Below are 13,051 nucleotides of genomic sequence, written 5' to 3' on the forward strand. Positions count from 1 at the left end.
TTTATGGCAGGGTATAAACAGCAACAGTTAAATAAGAGTAAAGTTAAATAAAACTAAACCAAATCCGTTTGAACCATTGGTGAATGAACTGTAGTGCTCGCCATACAGCCTGTCACGTGACTAAAGAACTAGGACCTGAAGACGGACGTACAGTTGAGTGAGTCTTGAACTAATCATTTCTGTTTCCGGTCCTGTTGACTAAACTTATGCAGCTGCCTGCCATGTGGCGAGAGAAGGTACTGAATGAAATTGAACGAATCGCTCACTGAGAGGACTAATTACTTATGAGTCATCTGAAAGATTCGTTCATATTGAACGAATTGCTGAGAAAAAGACACGTAATCACTGGTCAGTATTATTACCGCAGGCGGATCAGTGCTGGAGCTGGCCACCATGGACTTTATGTCGGATCAAGATGTGCAGAAGGTAAGATATGATAACGCAGCTGCAGGGCTACTCTGTGCATGGGCTTTTCTTCTCTCCATACATTACTGCAGTTTCGTGGGAACATGTTTGTGCACGTTACACAATGATTACGTAACACGAAGCCACAAGTGGTTTTGTAAACGTGTTAGCTTTACCAGTTCTGATGCTGTGAAGACAGTAAAGTTGTACCTAGAGGCAAGTTTTATAGGAGATCTCAAATTAATAATAATTTAAATGACTTTTTTTTTTTAGATTAGATGACATAAATTGTACAATTTATTCACTCGGGTAAATGACAAAAATAAATAAATAATTGACGATAAATTAGATTTAGAATGACCCAATTGACCTTTCCCTGTGGTCATGCCAGTTCATGGAGGACGGGTATGTGGTCCTGGAAGGGCTGCTGACCTCTCTGGAGTGTGATGAACTGAGGCAGAGAATGACAGAGATTGTGGACGAGGCTGAAGTCCCAAAGCACTGCCGCACCACCTTCTCCACTGATCATGATGAACAGCTCAAAACACAGGTGACCTAATGAAAAATGATGTGATAGGAATATTTGAACCGTGCCAAAAGTTAAACAGCTTTTCTATGACATGCTCAAACGTTAAACAGCTTTTCTATGACATGCTTACACACACATCTGTCCCTAAAGATGCAGGTGAGACAATGATTTTTATACATTAGAATATATATGTATATATTTATATACTGTATGTGTGTGTGTTAAGATAAGGACAATATCAGAGTACATGAACTTATAAATACAGGCATCCCCTTTACCCATAAATTAATATATACACACACATATATAAACATATATGTGTGTGTGTGTGTATCTGTGTGTGAGCGAGTTTTTTTTTTTCCGTAAGTTCATGTACTCTGATATTGTCCTCATCGTAATATTTGACCCACAGGGAAACACGGAGTATTTTCAAACCAGTGGAGATAAGATAAGGTTTTTCTTTGAAGAAGGAGTTTTCGATGACAAAGGTGAGTCCCATAACAATCACCATAACTCTGATAACCACTGTTACATTTCTGTGTAAGGCATTGTGTGTGTGAGCTTTTTTGGTTTTTTTTTTTCCGCAGGGGAATTCATTGTACCAAAGCAGAGGTCATTGAATAAAGTTGGTCATGGTAAAATGATTTTCCTTCAACTTTTCCGTTCACCTGAGGTTTCAGGTTGTCTCTAACCAGAGCTGGTTTCCTCCGCAGCACTGCATGCCCACGAGCCACTTTTCAAAAAGGTCACACATTCATCCAAAGTCCAGGTGAGGAAAATGTTGAACAAATGATGAACACAACAAGAGTGAAAGAATAACCAACACCTGCATCTGTTCTGTCGTTCTCTCAGGGCGTGGCCAAGAAGCTGGGTCTAAAAAGTCCTGTCATACTGCAGAGCATGTACATTTTTAAGGTGAAATTACACATTGTTACCCCCAGTGATGTACACCCTTTATACTGACCAAGTTTCTGTTGCAGTACATTGTAAAACTTATAGTTGATTCTTTTCTTTAGAACATTTACTTTCTCTGTAGTTGTACCTTAATTTAATTGTACAATGACAACAGAGAATTCTTCTTCTGGAAGAAAAATCATGCCGGTGTTTCTCAAGTACTTTTATACAGATCAGGGATATTCGAATATATACGGCATATACAGTACCTATGCTGGTTCAGTCCCTGGTTAAAGTCGTCCACCCACAGTAATAGTTCACTTTAAACTCACCACATATTTGAATGTGTGTAAATGATTGTTTGTCTCTATCTGTGGCTCTGTGATGGACTAAAGGCTGCTGGGACTGGATTAGGGCAGCAAGGATGACCACATTCATTTTATAATGATTTTTTTTATGATAATATGTTATAATAACTTTTGAGGTTTGCCACATTTCACCAAATTATATGGCGCTGGTATGTGTCTAACTTATAAATTGAATAATTAAATCAACAAAAAAACAAATCTCTCATGTTTTTAGTTCATTGTAGTTTATTTCATTATTGTTACTGAGTATTTTGTATAATGTATTCTTTATTCTTTATCTTTGTCAGCAACCAGAAATAGGTGGGGAAGGTAAGAAAATAGAAAAAAATAAAATCTATTGGCCTGTGGTGCCGACTGTTTTGTAGGTTGTTTCCATTTAAATCATCTTACTATCACCTCCTCAGTGACTCCTCATCAAGATGCCACCTTCCTGTACACGGAGCCCCTGGGCAGAGTCATGGGGCTCTGGATCGCTCTGGAAGATGCCACTGTCAACAACGGCTGCCTGTGGTTTATCCCAGGCTCACAAACTGGTCTGATCTTACTTTGGATCTTGTGCATTTGTTTGACTGTTGTGTTCATAACAGGCCTGTTTTCAATCAAGGTTTTGTCTCATCTCCTTCACAAAGGTGGTATCTCCCGGCGCATGGTTCGCACCCAGAAAGGACACGCCAACATGACAGACTTCATTGGAAGAGAAAAGACCTATGATGATGAGAAGTTTGTTCCAGTCCCAGTTAAAAAAGGTAACTCATTTGATATATTGAACATATCAAATGTGTACTAGAGTTGACCCGCCAGTATATAGCCCCTATACACTGGCAGGATTTGTAGTATTAGTGGTGTATGCACTATGTTATAGCAAATACATTTTGTTTTTTTTTGGTTGTTGGCCTGTGAAAAAAATATTAACATTAAAAAAGAACTCAAAAGGCTACAGATAAAGAGACATAATAAGAAACGAATACAACTGTTGTGTTTTATTTCAAATTAAATTTCTCGTGTTTATAATATTAAGCTTTCGTTGTTCTTTAATTTATTTAATGTTTTAATGTTTAAGATTTAATGATTATGCAAAACAAACTGGAAAGTTTGTTTCCATATGAAACAAATATTAATAAATATTAAGTTTGGACTTCTCAGTTTTTAATTTTGGCCCTTGGTGTGAATTTGAGTTTGACATCCCTGACATACTGTAGATCAGCGGTGTTGAACTCATTTTCACTGTGGGCCACATCACCAATACAGTTCCCCTTGAAGGGCCGGTTGTAAATGGAAGACTGTATAGATCAGGGGTCCCCAACCCCCGGTCACAGTAAAAAAATGTGCTTAATTTTTACTAATTTACTTCATTCAAAGAAATTCACCATATCCATTTATTTTCTTTATTTAAAGATAATCTGGCAATATTTAAAAATAAAAGGTAATTCAGACACTTATACAAACAGAATAAAGTCTAAAAGATATTTTATTTTGAAAAATTAATGATCCTTCAATGCATGTTAATATTGTTCATTTCTGTATGATAAAATAATAACTTTTAATTTATCAGGTTAAGAAACTCTGCATCATGGATTTACTAAATGCTTTTCAAGCTCCTGCGGGCCACACAAAATGGCTTGGCGGGCCGCATTTGGCCCCCGGGCCTTGAGTTTGACACGTATGCTGTAGATGAATGAAATCAAATTTCCTCTTTAACAAAATAAGAACATTTCTTTCACTTCACCCGTCAGGTGACGTCATCCTCATCCATGGTGAGGTGGTGCATCGTAGTAATAAAAATGAATCAAGTGACTCTCGCCATGTCTACACCTTCCATATCATGGAATCCCAGGAAACACAGTGGAGCCCACAGAACTGGTGAGCATGTTGTTGGGCTCTCTCTCTCTCTCTACATACAAACATACATAGCTATATATGAATGATATATTTAAATAGAAATAAAATATTAAAGCAAGTCAATTCTGTAATGTTCCAATATCTGTTTTTTTAAAGGTTGCAACCAACTGAAGAGCTTCCTTTCCAGCCTCTCTACGTGTAGTGACGTTCATGTGTCATAAGACCCTGTGTTTCCCGTTCAGGGACCAATGTATATGAACAGTCTTAACCACAGCAAATCTGCTTCACTTCCTTGTGACATTTTATTCTACAAGATGTCTTTGTTGGTCTAAGTAGCAGAACTAGACTTGTGAGTGTGACACTTAACCCTTGTGCAGTCCCTCGCATTTTTGTACACACCGTTTGTCCTTGCAATGATTTTCATCTTGTCCCAGAATATGAGTACTACTGAATATGAGGAAAAGTTGGCACAAGTCATGCAGTACAGGAACATGCACACACACACCCGGTGGTCACCTAGAGCCGAAGGACTTTATAAGGGTTAAAAAATAAGAAAATTAAAAAAAAATATATATATATATTTCTAATCACAAAAGTCAAAAAGATTTGTTTTATTGAACATATCCATTTGTTTAAAATTCCAGACTTAATGAATGATAGATAACATTTTCATCTCTACGTACAGTCTCTGCATGGGCCTGGTCGTAGAACAGCATTTTTCTTTTTATCCAAGGTCGTTCTCAAATCACAGGAATCCCTACAGCAATTTAACAAACAAATAAAAGTGAATCTCTGGATTGAGGTATGTTAACACTTTAAGACCACACTTCAAGTAGTAGAGCATTTAAAAAAGTATTTCCAAGCAGAGCTGAAAACCAAACCTTTGTGTTAATGTTTACTCCCATTTCTTTGATTAACAACTCATTTCACATTCTAAATGTACAATAATCCAATGCAATAAAAATCTGTCTTTATCTTTTCTTCTTAGATGCACCTATCATGCGCTTTTACATTGTCTAAAAATGTTAAGAGGATGAAAAAAGTAACATGCGAATAAACAGTTGTCACTACATAAACAACAGCAAAGTTCTTCACACACAAACAAGACATGTGATGTGAAAACACTGGGTTGGTTTTGAAATGATGATTTCTCCTGACGACACCGTGGAAAATTCCATTAAGACTAAAAAGACAGGAGTGGTGTTTATCTACAGGGTCAAAACCACGTTGGTGTGTGAGGCTCAGTATAACAAGGAAAGATGTTAGGAGGTCCCATCAAACCAGAAAAGTATGAAGCAAAGTGAAATTACCAAACAAAAGTAAAGTCCTTTATATTTGGGAACATGGAACAGTACTGGATTTCACATTAGTGTTATGCAGGAGTACAAAGTTGAAACTGGGATCATGGCTGCCATGCTTTCATTTTCAGCATCTTCAAATGTATTGTCCAATAGAAATGTACAGTATCTTTTTTAAGGCAAAAAAATAAACCCTCATCATGGTCCATTGGGCACCATCAAAACAAGGAAATATTATGAAAAACGACATGTTGATTGGGAAGTCAAGATCGCTGATTTATGTTCTTCAAAGGCAGTACAGAGGCATGATTTTAATTAGTTTAATTTTTTAATTTAAAAGAAAAAGTAAAGATTTAGAAAAAAAAAACCTTTATCGTGATCCATTTTGTGCCTTTAAGCAGCATATGTAGTTTGGAACGTTTACCATTTGTTGAACTAAATCTACACTTGCATAAACAGGGCTGTTTCAGTTGTTGAATACTTCAGGGTCGAGAAAAAAAAAACACACACCACTGCTGACATTGTTTCCACAACAAACTCAGATAGTTCATGATTCTTAAAGGGTCTTCTTTCATTTGAATTCCACAGATCTTTTTTTTTCTCTTGCTCTCCCACAAGAAAATGTAAAAGGTTTGTTTGGGGTTTTTTTGTTCATTCAAAGCAGCAGCAGGATGAAGAGGTAGAGTGGCAGAAATAGGTTGTCTATTTGGGAGGTGTAGGCCTCCAGCATGGCCACCAAGGTGATGGAGCCAACAATCCATGAGTAGGTGGAGTTCAGATTGATGCTGCTGTCGAATATAAGAAACATGGCTACAGCAATGATCTGGGCAAACACTGACGTTGCAGTCCCCTCCAATGTTTTCTTAGTTCCTGGCCAACGGATTTCTCCCATGGTGCTGCCGAACACAGATGCGACAGTGTCTCCGACCCCCACGGCCAGCACACCTGCGTAGGGCACCAGGCCCCCTGCACCAGGGAGTATCCCTTTAGGAGCGCACGGTCCAGGAAACAGCCATATGGGCAGAGACATACCCAGCAGCAGGTAGATATGAGTCAGGATGAGAGGCCCAGAGTCGCGCTCGTCCAAGAACAGAGTGAGAAGCTGCCTGAGCAGCTGCCCCACTGGTCTGATACGAAAGTAACGCACGTACTCCAGAACCAAGAAAACTCCCAAACAACCAACTGAGGCCACATGAAGTAGCTGTCTGTCATAGAGCAGCCCTGGAACATATGTGGCCACTACTATCAGATGAAAGTACTTCCTGACAACAGTGGAGGCCTGATACTTTTTGGAGCCTGACTGCCGCTGGTAGTTCTGGTGTAGCACAACACAGGTGGCCACAACGGCAAGGAATACCCAGTACCCCAACAGACTGAGTCTTCTGTCATTTAACGTCACAAAGTCCAGCAGCCACATGATGGGGTGTCGACCAATAAAAAGAGAAAGCCATGGCAGGAGGACTCCCAGACCTAGAACTGCCGTCATTATGTGAAAGAAGAGCGATGACACCCAGGTCTCTGACTCCATGAAGCAGAAGAGCAGGGCGAAGAAAACACCCAGCAACAGCGAGCCCACCACTACCACAGGCAGGAAATAGTTCACTGGATCGCCTCTGACTTCTGCCAGATTCAGGGAGCGCTTGATGAGTTGGTTGACGACAAAGCTTATTCCACCAACGATGAGGAGCGCCTCCCCAGGTGTGAAGCAGCGTGGCATCAGGTATAGCACAATCAGGCTGAGATAGACGAAGATCAGAAGAACTTCTAGGACTTCGATAACCTCGGACACCGTCAGTGTCTGCTTTGTCGTGTAGAGAATTACACTGGCAGCCATGCCTGCAACCACACAGGTGTTTGTTGGCACAGGTCTGGTGATGCCAAGAGCAATGAGAGAGAGAAACAGAGCCAGCATCATGCCTGTGATGGTGATAACCATGGAAAAGCGCTCAAAGTAGACATTCCCTGAGGCAGAGCACCTTTCCTTTAGTGCCAGACCCAGCAGAGGCATCACCATGGAGGCCGGGACGATGCCGCTGTTTGCAGCTGGCCGAAACTGGAACACAGCGGCGCCTGACTTGAGCAGACGGTCCCATTTGTACTGTACATAGAAAGCCTGGATGACAAGGGCGACACTGCACCAAGAATGCTGGTTCCAGACAGCCAGGTGGACGCACAGCACTACGGCCAAAATGACAGTGGACTCCACCAGCACTGGGTTGATCTGCATGGCTGCAGGGAGGTCGGCTCACACTGCTGTGGGAGGAGGGTTGATCTGGACAGATGGTCAGCAACAATGACGCTTACTGCTGTCAGTTCTTCTGTCAGGCACCCCTCATCTTTCGGCAGACATTTTTCACTGGCTAAGGATGTTAAGAAGGAGAAGGGAAGTCATTAGGTCAGGTCGTAAGTGAAAATGTTCTGTCAGCATTAAATGTTGAACACAACAGGACCTGCGTTAGAGCAATTCAGCTGAAATGATGTGACTTGAAATTATCCTCTGTGAACCTTGGACCTGCTGTTATCGACTCTATGCCGTGAACTGTGTCCACGCTGAACATTAGCCTAGTTTTTAACATCTCACACTCAGTCGAAGAAATACACGCTCTTTCTACGTCAGCTGCAACCTTTTGTTCTGTGTGGAGGTAGCATTAACATTCAGCTGGGCTGAAACAGCTGTGCTAATAGCAGTCTATCACCTTTGACGAATCTGGGAAACAAACATTTTGAAAAATATGAGGCTTATAACAACAACAAAACTGTCTATTACGGCCGCGAGCGACTGAGAAACTCGTCCCTGTGCAGCTGAAGGATGCTGCAGACTGGAACTCGAGCTAACGTCAAATTAGAGCTAAGTTCAAAGAGAGGGTTTACAGCCACGGAAGCCAAAATGTTTTCAAAACATGTTCAGAAGGAGACGCGCACACCTACCGGAGAGGAGAGGAGATATTTACACGACCGTATGTTGTGATATTATCCTGGTGAATGTGTTTTCTTTTGTCAGCTGTCGATCCACTCACAACCAGCAGGACGGAGCCATATTTGACAACTGAGTCACGTGATACGGCGTAAAATTACGTCGGTAGGCATGGGCTACGGCAATGTTAAGACACATAGATAATAGAAAGTATTAGCCCCCATTTAAATACTGTAATATGATTTATTTTACAGAATAAGGAGTGTATTTTTAACAATATTTTAAACATAGCTTTTGTGACTCAAGAAGCTTCTAAAATGTTTCATTTCATTAGTTATTACGTATTCAATTTTAACTAGAACTCTGCAAATGTGATGTTGAACCAGCCAGAATACATGAAAACCTCTGTATTATACAGAAAGGGTCAAATAATTTCAGTTAAAGAGTTAAAGAGAGTTTTAAAACATATAAATCATATACAAATTTAGAACTCATGTCTTCATATAACAAAACATTTTATTTCATTTATTTGGCAACCCAAATGTTTGGAGTACAATATAAATGAGTTTGGCAACTCTCGAAAATGCTGAGTGGTTCTGGCCTGTTAAACAATATTGCCCAGACGATGTCGTTAAAGCTGCAAAACCAAAGTCCTAGTTGCCCAACGAAGAAGAATGAGATGACGACACGGTGCTGTAAACCAATCACAAGGCAGAATCGAAGATGGCGGAATCAGAGATGAACGTTAGGTAGGCAAATAGCAACGAAGTTAAACTAATGTAGCCTTAGTTATAGTAGTTGTTCATTCTTGCTATTCCTGTAAATGAATATTTACATGAGCCGCATGTGTTTATCTAGTCAAACTTATAGTCAGTTTTATTGGAGACAATGTGTATTTTTAAACGACAGCACCACGCTGACTTAGCTTAGCAATTGCTAAATCTCGCATGTTTGAATGGTTTTAAAGCTGCAACGTCTGTGGGTTCGTCCAACGTCCACATGTCAACAGCAGCCCGTGGACAAAATAACTTTTTCACACAAAACTATTCATACTTTACAAATATGATGTTCCCTATTTAATATTTCGACATTATTTGCACTTGTAGGCATTGGCTAGTTGCTACAAAAGAGAATGCGTCTGCGTTTTTCTGACAGTCATGTATACATTTTCGTCTCATAGGAGTTGTAGGGAATTATGGACTATACTGCTCGGAAGATCTGCTTTAAGAGAACCGGTAAGATTGGCCTTTTCATGATGTCTTGTACTTTTATCTTCATACACAGTTAGCACTGTTATTGTGGAAAATTTAAACATTGGGGAGTCGTCGCATCAGTTCTCTTGTTACCAGTTATACACACTTAATCAATGTAACTCTTAATGATAATGACACCATGATGATTAAAAATTGTTCAACAGGCGCAGATCGAGGCAGAACTTGACAGACATTGTGACAGACTCCATCAAGGACTCAGCTACTATAAGCTACCCAGGTACAGTTACAGTTACTTAGAACCATAGATGCTCTAATACAAGTAAGCTAAATGGTTTTGGGAAAATATTAATAATTTTAAAAATATTTAAATTTTCACCTTGTGTATCTTTTTTGTTTATTTTTTATATTAATCTCTTACCAAGTGATGAACTAAAAACACTAAATGTTTAAACAACAAAAAAGGCAATTGCTGCTTTTGTCCTTTTTGGTATTTATATAATTGTAAATATTATTCAATTACAACGTTTTAAATTGATTCCTAAGTAAAATTTTAATGATCATATCTAGTTCATCTTCTGCTGGGAAAGTGAAGGACAACAAAGATGTTGCTCAGCCACTAAAGGATTTTGGTTTGAGGATCAGTAAATTGTTGGTAAGTGTTCCAAAAAGCTTTTTACAGTGGATTTTAAATATGCTCTTTCATTATGTTTTTGATGGGGGATTTTTTACATACAAATGTGTGATTTTTAAATATATTATAGGGTCTTGATGAGCAGCAGAGTGTGCAGCTTTTACAGTGCTACCTGCAAGAAGATTACAGAGGAACACGTGATTCGTTAAAGGTATTTATATAGTGCCACTTATTGTTTTTCTGAATTCTTAAGCGTGTTATCGTTTGTTGTACTCACAAATTTGCCATTTTTATCTATTGTGTTTCTCTTTTTACAGGTTGTTTTCAAAGATGAACGACAAAGCCAGTCATTGCTATTAAAGGTGAGTCCACTGATCTGTATCTGTTGACATGCAAAAGAAATGACTACGGCTTAATTATTGAAAGGTAAAATCCTATTTTTTAATCTATTTGTAGATTGCTGATTATTATTATGAGGAGCGAACATGTCTTCTCAGATGTGTCCTTCATTTGCTGACATACTTTCAAGATGAACGACATCCTTACAGGGTGAGAAATATCATAAAATATATTCTTAAAATAAATATATTTAAATAAATATATTTTATATCTTGTGTTTGTAATTTTTTAGGCTGAGTACTGCGACTGTATCAATAAACTTGAAAAAGACCTGGTAAACAATTTCAAAACACAGTTTGAAAACCTCTTCAAAGCAGAAGCACCAACATGGGAAACCCATGGGAACCTCATGGTGATTATTGTCATCTTACTTCCAGTAAATATGTACTTGTGGTCTTTAACAATTTTTTCTAAAATCTTGTTTGCTTACATTTTCAGACAGAAAGACAGGTGTCACGTTGGTTCATGCAGTGTCTGAGAGAACAATCTCTGCTTCTGGAGATCATCTTTCTTTACTATGCCTACTTTGAGATGAGCCCGTCTGACCTTCTCAGCTTCACAAAGATGTTCAAGGAGCAAGGCTTTGGTTTGCGACAGACCAACAGACACCTTGTTGACAACAGTATGGATGCATTGGTTGAGCGTATTGGGTAAGGGCAAAGACAAAGTTCCTAATAAAATGTTCGGTGAGAGTATTAGTTTACACCTTATGATCAATTCTGCTTCAAAATATTTGGAGATAGACATATTATAAAAAGAAAATCAAACATTTGTGTTAGATTTCAAATAATCTTTGAAAAGACTTCTGACAGGGAGGATTATTTATGAATGTTTCTGCTTCCAGATATTTGAGCTGTCTCATCCTTGTTGAGGGTATGGATATTGACTTCCTGCACAAGTGTGCACTGGAAGACTGCACAGAGCAGCACCAGTTCTCCAGTGCTCCAGATATTGTCAAGGTTTGATTGAGTTTATACCATTATTAGTTATACGGGAAGAACAGTGTTATGCGGCTGTCACAAGAGTTAACCATTCATTCCAGCTTTTTTGTTTAGTGTGAATGTATATATTTATACTTGGATTTCCTCATCCAGGAGATGGGTCAACTGCTGCTGACCTTTGGTGACATCAATCATCACGGGCCGGTGCTGCTGGCCTGGGTACTGCTGAGACACACACTGAGACCAGACGAGTCCAGCCCGGTCATCAGGAGGATAGGTCACACTGCTCTGCAGCTTGAGGTGTTTAAATACCTCTCGGCCATGCTGAAAAGCCTTGGAGTCTCAGGGAACAATGTAAGAAAACTTCAACAACAAATGCAGTAAAAGGGTAAAAGAAATGTAAATGTCTTCTGTATCTGATAACATCTACTATTGTAGCTTTAATTTCTGCATACTATGAAGTTGTTTTGTGAAAAGTAAAAGGAAAGATTTTAACCAAAGGGTCAAGATAGTATGATTATTAATATATATAGACTTTTTTTTATAAGCAAGGATTTAAAGTAAAAGTATTGTTCATTTCCTTTTGTCTTTGTATGTATAAAGATATTTTTTATGATAAAGTAAATATACCTAATTCTGATAATAGAAACTAACAGATGTACTGTTTCCTAATCCTACTGTTCTAAATACTGATCATATTCAAATTATTCCAATCTGTTTCTCTATGCCTTTCCAGTGTACAGCAAGTACAGCCAAGATGTGCATCTACGGACTCCTCTCATTCATGATGACATCTTTTGAAGAAGAAAGTTTACAGGTGTGTTTTCACTAGGACACAGCTCTTTTGTCACATTTGACCTGCACTTACTGAATTTCCCCAGTGTGGGATGAATACAGTATTATCTTACCAACACTTAATTGTTTTGGAATAATAATGCAGCACACACACCTGATTGATGCTGCCTGTGAAGTTCTCTCTGCCCCCAATCTGGCCGAGGTCTTTTGGGACATGGTGAGGAAATAAAAAAAGCAGAATATGCACTTATATAGGAATCACATGAAACAATGATCATTTGTCTTCATCTAGAAGCCAAACATGGGACTAGGAATGATCCTGGACAGTGCAGCTGGAATGTTCCCTCATAAGATTGGACCACTGTTGCAGCTTCTTACTGCACTTGTGTCAAACAAGTTGACTGTCAAAAAGGTAGATTTTGCTCCTGGACTGATATAAACAGTTTGTCTAATTTGTCTTGAAGTTATATTTTACATGTGTATTTTGTCTGCCTACAGGTTTACAACTTTTTAGATAAGATGTCTTTTTATACTCAAGTTTACAAACATAAGCCAAATGACATCATTTCAAAAGATGATGAGACATTATGGAGAAGACAAACACCCAAACTTCTTTACCCTCTTGGTTAGTTTTGTGATAACTGTCAGAAATGTCACCAGTCTTGTATCTTTAATACAATGTGATAACACTATATTTTTTGTGTTACTTTCTTTATCATCAGGGTCTGGACAGACTAACCTTTGGATGCCACAGGGGGTGTTGGGTCAGGTGATGATTGGGAGTGATGGTTATATAATCCGCTGGGATCACTCCTACAGCTCCT

General features: G+C 38.9%; 4 protein-coding genes across 12 annotated transcripts in view; 2 read left to right on the top strand and 2 right to left on the bottom strand.

Moving 5' to 3' along the window:
- The window catches only part of dab2ipb (DAB2 interacting protein b), a 791,247-nt gene that overhangs the window by 670,129 nt on the left and 108,067 nt on the right, over positions 1–13,051 (bottom strand). The window lies entirely within an intron of this gene.
- On the top strand, positions 193–4,832 carry phyhd1 (phytanoyl-CoA dioxygenase domain containing 1). Of its 2 annotated transcripts, XM_025062582.1 has the most exons (12): positions 193–236; positions 368–426; positions 797–955; positions 1,347–1,422; positions 1,522–1,569; positions 1,648–1,703; positions 1,787–1,849; positions 2,484–2,505; positions 2,601–2,729; positions 2,826–2,942; positions 3,930–4,056; positions 4,192–4,832. In XM_025062582.1, the coding sequence occupies exons 2-12, from the start codon at positions 394–396 to the stop codon at positions 4,235–4,237; spliced, it is 876 nt and encodes a 291-aa protein (XP_024918350.1). In that variant the 5' UTR covers positions 193–236; positions 368–393; the 3' UTR covers positions 4,238–4,832. The 2 variants fall into 2 exon arrangements, with proteins under 2 accessions (XP_024918350.1, XP_008324045.1); XM_008325823.3 differs by having other exon boundaries at positions 205–426.
- dolk (dolichol kinase) lies at positions 4,616–8,474 on the bottom strand. Its single transcript, XM_008325825.3, has 2 exons — positions 8,262–8,474; positions 4,616–7,693 (listed from the first exon to the last, which is right to left on the bottom strand). Exon 2 carries the CDS (start codon positions 7,558–7,560, stop codon positions 5,989–5,991), a length of 1,572 nt encoding a protein of 523 aa, XP_008324047.1. The 5' UTR covers positions 7,561–7,693; positions 8,262–8,474; the 3' UTR covers positions 4,616–5,988.
- The window catches only part of nup188 (nucleoporin 188), a 12,609-nt gene continuing 8,528 nt past the window's right edge, over positions 8,971–13,051 (top strand). The window contains exons 1-16 of the mRNA XM_025062559.1: positions 8,971–8,996; positions 9,428–9,482; positions 9,665–9,738; positions 10,029–10,113; positions 10,223–10,303; positions 10,410–10,454; positions 10,549–10,641; positions 10,724–10,843; positions 10,930–11,141; positions 11,336–11,450; positions 11,586–11,786; positions 12,169–12,249; positions 12,373–12,444; positions 12,520–12,639; positions 12,726–12,852; positions 12,950–13,051. The exon at positions 12,950–13,051 is cut by the window's right edge and continues 84 nt beyond it. Of these exons, the coding sequence (XP_024918327.1) occupies positions 8,971–8,996; positions 9,428–9,482; positions 9,665–9,738; positions 10,029–10,113; positions 10,223–10,303; positions 10,410–10,454; positions 10,549–10,641; positions 10,724–10,843; positions 10,930–11,141; positions 11,336–11,450; positions 11,586–11,786; positions 12,169–12,249; positions 12,373–12,444; positions 12,520–12,639; positions 12,726–12,852; positions 12,950–13,051 (1,609 nt within the window). The remainder of the gene's footprint in view (positions 8,997–9,427; positions 9,483–9,664; positions 9,739–10,028; positions 10,114–10,222; positions 10,304–10,409; positions 10,455–10,548; positions 10,642–10,723; positions 10,844–10,929; positions 11,142–11,335; positions 11,451–11,585; positions 11,787–12,168; positions 12,250–12,372; positions 12,445–12,519; positions 12,640–12,725; positions 12,853–12,949) is intronic.

The sequence above is a fragment of the Cynoglossus semilaevis genome, chromosome 14 (genome assembly GCF_000523025.1).
Source record: "Cynoglossus semilaevis isolate Cse_v1.0 chromosome 14, Cse_v1.0, whole genome shotgun sequence".
Lineage (NCBI taxonomy): Eukaryota > Metazoa > Chordata > Actinopteri > Pleuronectiformes > Cynoglossidae > Cynoglossus > Cynoglossus semilaevis.